Source organism: Giraffa tippelskirchi, chromosome 1, assembly GCF_054371585.1.
Source record: "Giraffa tippelskirchi isolate mGirTip1 chromosome 1, T2T-mGirTip1v1.2.pri, whole genome shotgun sequence".
Classification (NCBI taxonomy): Eukaryota; Metazoa; Chordata; class Mammalia; order Artiodactyla; family Giraffidae; genus Giraffa; species Giraffa tippelskirchi.
In genome coordinates, this window is record NC_137275.1 from 107,463,475 (window position 1) to 107,472,672 (window position 9,198).

The 9,198-nt window shown below is 53.4% G+C and overlaps 1 protein-coding gene and 1 long non-coding RNA gene across 13 annotated transcripts in view; one reads left to right on the forward strand and one right to left on the reverse strand.

The window, feature by feature from the left end:
• The window catches only part of LOC145505813 (uncharacterized), a 92,007-nt gene extending 84,902 nt beyond the window's left edge, over window positions 1-7,105 (reverse strand). For 4 of the 12 annotated variants that reach the window (XM_081488808.1, XM_081488786.1, XM_081488764.1 and 1 more), the window contains exons 1-5: window positions 6,046-7,105; window positions 4,741-4,842; window positions 4,129-4,269; window positions 3,390-3,539; window positions 433-656 (exon numbers count right to left, since the gene is read on the reverse strand). In XM_081488808.1, coding sequence (XP_081344934.1) covers window positions 433-656; window positions 3,390-3,539; window positions 4,129-4,269; window positions 4,741-4,842; window positions 6,046-6,162 — 734 coding nt within the window. In that variant the 5' untranslated portion in view covers window positions 6,163-7,105. Of the gene's footprint in view, window positions 1-432; window positions 657-3,389; window positions 3,540-4,128; window positions 4,270-4,736; window positions 4,843-6,045 lie in introns of all 12 variants that reach the window. The other 8 variants (XM_081488818.1, XM_081488845.1, XM_081488852.1 and 5 more) reach the window with 6 other exon arrangements.
• A 470-nt stretch (window positions 7,106-7,575) lies between these two features.
• On the forward strand, window positions 7,576-8,372 carry LOC145506863 (uncharacterized). The gene is made up of 2 exons (XR_014054402.1): window positions 7,576-7,646; window positions 8,159-8,372. It is a non-coding gene; the product is annotated as an uncharacterized LOC145506863 (long non-coding RNA).
• Window positions 8,373-9,198: the final 826 nt, after the last annotated feature.

Here is a 9,198-nt window from a genome sequence, read left to right on the forward strand (position 1 = left end):
TTGGACCACTGTCGTACAACAAGCCAACCTTCACACTGTATTAAGTTCAAAAGGAAAATGCAGATCTGAGGGGGAATTTGCCACCCCAAAACCCCAGCTTTTCTGTTTCAGGTGGCTTTTCACCAGAATGTGGGAGGCTCCGAGGGACACACGAGGGCGAACCTTCAGTGCTGGAGGGTGCACGGGCCGCAGGGGACACTGTCACGGCACCTCACCCACCTTGGGGCTCAGAGCTGGTGGGGGGACACCCCACAACGCCCCCCACAGCCCTGGCTGACTGAGCTCTATAATCAAGGGCAATCTCAGAACTGAAAATTCTTGAAGCAGACTTGAAGTCAGTTTCCTTACTATGGAACACTCAGCCTTCTCTAAGGAGAAGACAGCTCCTCAGAGAAGCCGAGTTTCTGGGGAGCTCGGCTCGGGCTCACCCACCGGATCTCTTCGTTGATGGTGTCCAGCTGCTCCTGAAGCATCACAGTCAGAGTCTCGGCATCGCCCTGCCCGCTGGGCGACAGCAGAGCGGCCGAGCTGAAGAGGGTGGCCCTGTCGCCCCCGCCGTCAGACAAGTCTGCGTCACTCTCGAACGCCTGGGCCACGTTGGCCGGCACGCTGGCTTGCTGCGCGCGCTCCCAGTCCTTTTCCTTCAGGGTCTGCACCTGGGCACGAGAGGACCACGTCTCGTCAGCGACATTCAGGGCAGCTCAAGTCTATCAGGAACTGAACACAAGTTTACATGGAAGCCCCAACTGTGGATAAACGGGCCATGCTTATGAGACACTGCCATCTCTTAAGCGAGCAGTACTGAAGAAACAGGCAGGAGGAGAACCCACTCCCTAGATGGCCTGGTGACATTCAGGTCTTAGCGTGGATGGGAGGCAATCCTATGAGGTTATTCACAAGGGTGGGCCGATGGAGTCAGAGACAAAGTCCGAAAATTACAACAATACATCTGTGCCTCCATCAGCCAGGCTGAAGGAAAATAAGAAAAAGAAATCCTTCAGCTCCGCAGCCTCTGGGTCCACCTCAGCGGTCACCACTTGTGTTACTCACCGAGGAGCGCCATCCTCGCAGGTCCCCAGCCCTCCGTTTTCCAGGCTGGTCTGAACACGCACAGACAGGCGCAAGCAGGGCCAGCAGGGCTGGGAGGGCTGGGAGGGCCAGCCCCCCGCGGGGCTCCTCCCGGGGCGCAGGCCCGCGGGCTGTTCTGGGGGACGGCCCCTCACACCGCAAGGCGGCTCTGTCACCAGAGACGTGCGGGAGAGGGCCTGCTGGGCTCCGAGCCGCCCTCCAGCTCTCACACCTCACACCCTTCTCTCTGGCACATCTCCCCCCGGCCCACTCTCACCCAGGTCCTGCCTTCTTTCCCAGACATGACCTCAAAGCAGCCGAGGGGCAGCCTCGAGGTGCTGGCTTGCTGGCTCCCTGTCCCCCGTGGCCAGCGCCCTCGCCCCTGTCTTCGTCACGACCCCTCCCCAGGGCTGGGCCACCCCCTGCACTGGCTCCAGGACCACCTGCCATCATTCCTGCTCCTCTCCAGCGAACCAGCTGCATATGGCTTCACCCCCATCAGCTCAGCCAGCACGTCCTCTCCCTTCTCTCACCTCAAAATCGCACAAAGGGAACCAGCAGATTCCTCCTCCAGGGCTCCCTGCAGCGCCCACTGAGGGTCTCTGAGAGCTCCCTGGGAGAGGCCTCTACTGTCCCCCTCCCCGCCCAGTCTCCAGCTCTCTGCAAGCAGGCGGTGTGCCCCGCTCGCAGGGCAGCTCCCAGGGAGCTCTGAGGAACCCATGTTACCAAGCCCCCTCCTCTCCTTGCCCTCCCCCCACCCCAAGCATGTCTCTCCCTGGGCACCAGGCCCCGCCCTCCCTGGGGTTACTAGTCAGTCCCTTGCGCCCCTTCTCAACCTTGGAATGCGAGGCACCCCACAGCTCTACCCTTGCACCCCCTATCTCTCCACGGGCACCTGCCTGGTGACTTTACCTTGTCTGTGCCTTTAAACACCATCTGTATGCCCACGACCCAAGTCCACCTTGAGCTGAGTGAGGCCTCTCCTGGATCCAGGCCGGAACACTCAGCTGCTGACCTCACAGGTCCCCTGGACACCCCATGGGCTCATCCACCTCAACAGGGCTGAGGCCCGTCTCTTAGCTCCCTGCCCTGACAGCCCTCCTCAGCTCAGGAAACAGGCTCTGGCCTCGAGCTGCTCAGGCCTGAGCCCGGGGTCCTCCCTGATGCGGCCCTCTCTCTCCCTTATCTCCGCTTGTTGACACGACCCTTGATCTATCTCCGAGTGGCTACTTCTCTTCCGGCCTCCGGGTCTCTGTTCCAGGTCACCCTCCTGGTGTCACCTCGCTGGCCACCCTGTTCACACACGATCGTCCCCCCTCCTCAGACAACTCGGGCACTCTGGTCTCCTTCCCCTGCTCACTACTGTCCGACAGGCTGCGTGGGTTTAAAAATGGGTCCACAAATTCTTCCATCCTCCTCCCTTCAAGAGGCAGAGGGGGCAACTCCTGCTCAGCCCCTGAGCGAGGCAGGACTTCGCAGCTCACTCTCGCAAACAGAACTGAAGGTGTGCGGCTTCCGAGACCGGGGCGCGAAAGGCCCCGGGCTACATCCCGCGCTCTCGCTCTCAGAGGGTGTTCTGAGGAAAGCCAGGCCGTGAAGAGGTCCACACGGCAGGGACCTGGGCCTGTCCCCACCAGCCAGGTGAGTCTGAAAGCCTGCCATCCAGCCCTGGGGGGCCTTCCCATGTTTGCGTCCTCAGGAGGCCCTGAACCAGGCCCACCTGCTGCAAAGCACAGAAACTGGACTGTGACCTGCTCACTGGGAAGTCACTAAGCTTTGCAGTGATTTGTTACATGGCAGTGGATAAAGAACGCACACGGTTTTTAATTCACTGCTGGAGTCCTAGTTCTGACGATGTCTGGCCCAAACTAGCTGCTCACTGAACATGGCAGCTCAAAACACAGACATGTATGAAAAAATACATGCCATAAATGAGGCGAAAATACAAAGGTACTTAAACTTCCAATGAGAATTCTTCTCACTATAAAATGATGGGTATGTGTATCCATTTACTCGCAGGATGATTTCAATCAAAACGGTGCTAGTTAGTACTGTGCTGGGCCTCACAGTAGGCCACAAGTTATCAAAATTGGTTCTTTTAAGAAAAAAAAGCATGCCTTAAAAGGAAACTCGTAGCCAGAAAAAGGAAAATGGGAAGACATAAAGCGATCTATCAACGCTTTGTTCCAAAACCATTTCAGGACCACAGTGTGAGGGGGCAGGTGCCTTACAACGTGGGAGTCACATGAAAAGGTGTTTACCTTCCTTCCTCAGGAATTCACCACTATAAAAGTCAGACACAGTTCAGTAAAAGCCGTTACCTGTCGATGCATAGAATCCTTATCTGCGATTTCATTTTCAAGTTTATCATTGAGGTCGTCGTGCACAGAGGTGGCTTCGCGCTGGGCGGCAAGGTAGCATCTCTCAAGGGTAGTGATTCGCACCTCCACGTCCGTGTTCTGGACCATGGCCTACACCGGGCATTGCAGAGTAGAAAAGGTAAGTCATTATCATGGAACATTCCGATACACGTACGCGTAAAAGAGTTGGACTAAATCCTAAGTTTCAACTCAAAAATAAAGTTAGCGTCCTCAAAATTAAAGTCCTAGACACGGCAGTTTCCTCGGACGTGAGCAAAAACGTGCCTACTTCAAATGTCACATTTGCCACGACTGGCACCCATCTGTCTTAACGTTCTGTCTGGCCACTCGGTTTATCAAGCTTCTTTTCTATATAATAAACCCCAACAGCAAACAAAAAGTATACTAAACTACCCTGTTATTGCAAGAATTCCAGGAGGAAAGGTATCTGGCATGAAGTCAGGACCTCAGGAGTCAGGAGTGTGGTGGGCTACAGTCCACAGGGTCGCAAGGACTTGGACATGACTGAGCACGTACGCAGGCAACACTTTTTAACCATATAAAACTCTGACTTCGTACAGAAAAAATGTATTTACAAAAATTCAAGAAGCTCAAAAGTCAACTAGTTACATAAATACGTGCATCATCCACCTAACAAGGCAGCAAGTGTACAAATTCAGGACGGCCGGGTGGCTGGTACCTTCTCGCCCAGGGCCTTGTGGTGCTCGAAGAGTGACTTCAGTGCCCTGAGCACCTCCACCTCGCTGGTCATGCCGGCTGGGGACGTGCGGAGGGATGGCACGTACCGGGAAACCAGGCGCTCCAGGCGCTCCAGCAGCAGCTGCAGGGCAGGGCCAAAGGAGCGCCGTCAACCTCATTCTTGAACTCAGGCCCAATAACTCCTCTCAGCCACACGCTAAAGCTGAAACCACGCTAAGGCAAGTCGGAATCCCGCCAGTTCAGTCTCAAGTTAGAGTGGACTTCCCCAGTGGCCCGGTAGTTAAGACTCCGCACTTCAGCAGGGGACATAGGTTTTAATCCCTGGTCGGGGAACTAAGATCCCACACAAAGTGGAGCATGGACAAAAATGTAAGTTAAGAGAACTCTCCCCTCAAATGTACTAAAATTACATTAGCTCTCATCATAAATTTGAAGCAAGGTATGAGAACCCCGAACTGATCCACCTTGGTCTGCTCAGTGGGAAGATGTGAAAAATGACTTGAAAACCAGACCGAGTTTAAAGACAGCAACACAGAGCCCAGTGGTGACCCCCACGGGGCAAAGGGCAACACGTGAGAATCCCCCTACTGACCCTGGTGTTGCTCCTTTCCGCTTTCAGCTCAGCAATTTCTTCTTCTCGTTCAAGAAGCTGCTCCCTGCATACCTTTAGTTCTTTCGTAAGTTCTATAAACTCCTAGAAGACAGTGAAATGAGTAAGTAACTACATGCAAACACAAATTAAAAAGAGAGCGAGCCGCTGAAGACTGACCCTGTCAAGTCTCTCTAGGCTCCACACAAAGGATCTCCTTGTCCCTCCAGAGAAGAGGGGGTCCCCCTGACCCACAGACCACACAGACCACCACAACTCAGACCGGCCTGCAGCCTCCACCTCGACCTGGCAGGCACGCGGCAGGGGAGAACCCGGAATCCAAGCCTGCCTTCTCAAGACCCAGGGACGTCTGAGAAACTTTCCTAAACAGAAATCCTAACAACAAAGTGGATAAAGAGATTCTTAAATGACACCCAGACAAGTGACCTAGAACCACTGGGGAGAGCGAAGAACAAAGGTAAGGTCTACAAGGCCACCAGGCTTTGGAGTGTTCCTCTGGGAAAAAGGCTGATGGCACCCCAAGGCCATCCGTTAGCCTGACTCCACTGAAGTCACCCAGTCATTCAATAAACTGGTTAAAATGTTAAATTCACGTTATATGTATTTTACCACCATTTGCGTGCACATGGGGCCATCCACGTGGTGAACTCCCTCAAACTAAACCACACGGAGCCTTTCATTCTTCTGTTTTTCTTTGCAGAAATACAAAAATCCTGGGCTACGTATCCCCTACTACATACTGAGTATTCAGCACCCAGAACAGTGCCCAACTCTTGTGAGAGGCATGTAGTAGACATGTGAAGCTATGAGGGTGTACGTTATACACGTAAAGCAGTAGGTACCAGTCATTAAAATACTGGACCCACTGGCCTGTGCTCTGTTAAGATGGGAGACGTTAAGGGGCTTAGCATTTCTGCTTCAAGGACTGACTCTCTAGCTCGATCCACAGGCCCCAGAGACTCCTCCAGCCAGTATATCCCTTCTTTGGAAGAGGGGCGATAATAAGGGGCTTCGCCTTTCTGCTTCAAGGACTGACTCTATAGCTCAGTCCACGTGCCCCAGTGACTCCTCCAGCCAGTGTTGCCCTTCTTGTGGGGCCCCCGCCCATCCTCCACGCAGCACCTGCACAACCTCTTACAAGGTCCACCTGCTGGGGTCCGTCCTGCCCACTAAGGCCAAACGCCCTGGCCGGCAAGGCCCACAACCGTGCTAACAAAATGAAACACAAAGCCAACGCTTTGCCGGCTGAGGGCCAATCTAATGGGCCCAGACCCCGGCTGCTCTCACCTCAGGCCACTCTGCTTCCAGGACTTGGGCCGAGGCCAAGTTCTTCCTCCTCTTGGCCTTTGCCTTGGGCTTGCAGCACTGGAAAAGCCCCCAAAGGCGGGTCTTTCTGCGACCCATCCTCGCGGATGGGGGCAGCCCCCCACTAGGGGGCAACTGCTGATTCACAATCAGATGCCTCAGCACCCGAGCTATCACCACCGATCTCACACAATGACCACCGCTATTCACACTACGACCACCCCACTCTCACACACACTACTCTCACACACACAGCTCTCACACTATGACCACCGCTCTCACACTATGTCCACCAGCACCGGTGTCTCAAGAAGAAATGGCACGAAGGCTCTGCCTCCAGCACGTCTCCCAGGAGCCCGGAACCCGGAACCCACTCAGTCACAAGGGGCTCCATGGTAACAGGGGGGCTGGGCTCAGGCCCACCATCAAGGGCGCAGAGAAGGGGGAGGGGCTGCCAGAAAGACGGCAGGTGAGTGTGGGGTGTGGGAGAAGGAAGGCCGTGCCCACAGCTCAGGCCCACCGTCAAACATGACCCTGCAAGGTACTGGTTCACAGTCGAACCCAACAGGATGAACTGCTTCAGAAACCACCACCACTAGGAATAAGCGTATCTTCTAAGTGGACTTCTCCCCCTCCACCCACTAAACAAGCCTCCAGGGAGGCTAGTGAAAGGGCACCCCTGAACTCAAGGGCGTCCCCAGAACCCACCCAGGTGAGGAGGACTCACCACACTAGCTGCCCCTCACTCTCACCCTGAGCTCGGTCCTCCCTGACTGACTCTCTCAATCGAGCTCAGCAAGGGCTGGACCAACCTCGCTCCAGGCACTTAAAATGAACCCACAGTGGGTACAGGGGTTCACTCAACCTGCTGCGAACTCGCTCTCTTAACTTCGACCCTGGGCGGTCAGACAACTCTGCCCTGTGAGGGCTGCACGGTGGAGGTTCAGGGGTGTCCCTGCCTCGAGCCCCAACAGCCAGCGCCTCCCAGACCCCGCCAGGTGCTGCCCCTTCCTCCGACCCCGAGTCCCCCACCCCCTCTCCCGGCTCCACTCCCACCCTCGCGGCTCCCCACTCACCGGGGCACAGGCCACACAGGCCACACGGCTCCTGGCTCAGCCGGGACCTCTGCTGTCACTTGAAGACCTCAGTCCCGAGGGTGCTTGGGGTCCTATATCCACCCATCTCAGCAATTACAGACTCTGGGAGAGACACAGGACAGTTTGGGGTGCCGCCCGCAGTTCACCCTGAACACATTCTGTTTTTTCGGCTTTACCTACTGGAGTTTTCTGAGATGTCTTTTGAAAACCTCAACTGTTGCTTTCAAAAAGACTGTAAAATCACTGTGCTCAAGTTTAAGAATAAAATCTTCATTTTCAACCTTAACGTGAAACTGGAGGGAAGACTAAAAGCAGTCATGTTTTCAAACTGAAAAAGCAAACCCGCACGTGACCACGTCACAGAATACACGTCACCGAACCCCTTCCTCCTCAGCCTTCTCCTCCACCACCAGCCAGTCAGGCTACAGCAGTGGGAGCGGCGTGAGGTCAGCCTGGGGCAGTTGGGGCTCTGCTAGTGCAGGAGATGTAAGAGATGTGGGTTCGATCCCTGGGTTGGAATGATCCCTAGAGGAGGGCATGGTAACCCACTCCAGTATTCTTGCCTGGAGATTCCCACGGACTGAGGAGCCTGGCAGGCTCCTCAGGCCATGGGGTTGCAAAGAGTTGGACATGATTCAAGCCACTGAGCATGCATGGACAGGTGCTCCACAGCCTCCCTGGGCCAGTGGGTGCCCTGCTAGGCAGCACAACCTCTCAGATGTCTCAGGGTGGGTCAACCTGGCCCTGAGCAACCAGGGACGAGAGAGGATGGTGGAGGAGGGAAGGACAGGGAGGTGTTAGGGGCCACTGGTAGAGGACAGAGGGGTGCAGGGTGGGAAAAAGAGGGGGGGGCAGGGAGGGAATTCGAGTCCTGATGGTCCAGGGACAAGCCGTCCCCTCTCTGAGTTGCCCTAACAGCTATGGAGACAGAAATTAGGACACTAATTCTGTCGCTCATCCCTCCACTCCTGATCCCACTCCTGATCTCCACTGCCCAGGAGAAAAACACTCACTTTCAGTGGCGTCTGTTGGAACCAGCAGCCATCTTCTCCTCTGAGATCCTTCAGGGGCTGCTGGTTTCTGTAAAACACAATGGAGAGCAGCCTTGGTCTTCATCGAGGATCCAAGATTACACAACTGAGCCTAGTAAACATTGTTCTGAAATTCTGGCAGATGCAGCCATAAGCAAAACAAAACCAATGCAGGATCTTTGAAGGGAGTGGACAAAAGAGTCGTTATTGGATATATGGTTGTATTCTTATCAAACTCGAATGGTTCAACACTAATACCTAAATGTGAATGTATGGATGGATGAATGTTAAAAATTATAACAGGCAATAAATTCTATAATGAATTATGAGTTGGATAAACTCATAAGGTTACAGAACACTGTAATACAAAGATACAGCCTCAACAAGAAATGAGAAATTTACCAAAGAAAAACACACATGGAGTTGAGGGATTATAAAACTCTTAAAATGCTAAATCTTTTCATAAGAAAAATATAGAACACCTGAAAGATCTCAATTCCTCCTAGATTAATTTATAAATTAAGGTAATACTCAAAAACCTCAAAGCTATTGAAGTGATAGGACCCCAAACTCTGTGTGTGTGTGTGTGTGTGTGTGTGTGTGTACATATATATTATATATATGTCTTCAGTCACTCAGTCATATCTGATTCTTTGCAACCCCGTGGACTGTAGCCTGCTGGGCTCCTCTGTCCATGGGGATTCTCCAGGCAAGAATACTGGAGTGGGTTGCCATGCCCCATACACACACATATACACAGTGAAAATACTTCTATATGTTGACAAAGAAATTTTACTTCAAGTAGATTCAACTTAATCATACTTTTGAAATAAATGTGAAATTCCTACTATGATGAGGAATGGCTTAAAAGTGAGTAACAATCACACAGACAAATATTAGGTAGCTCTGACTCCATCACTCGGTCAGCCATGGGAGGAGTGATCACCCTTCGGCTGCCCTGTTCTAGACCAGGGATGTGGTGAGAACAAGACAGAGGATCAACAGCA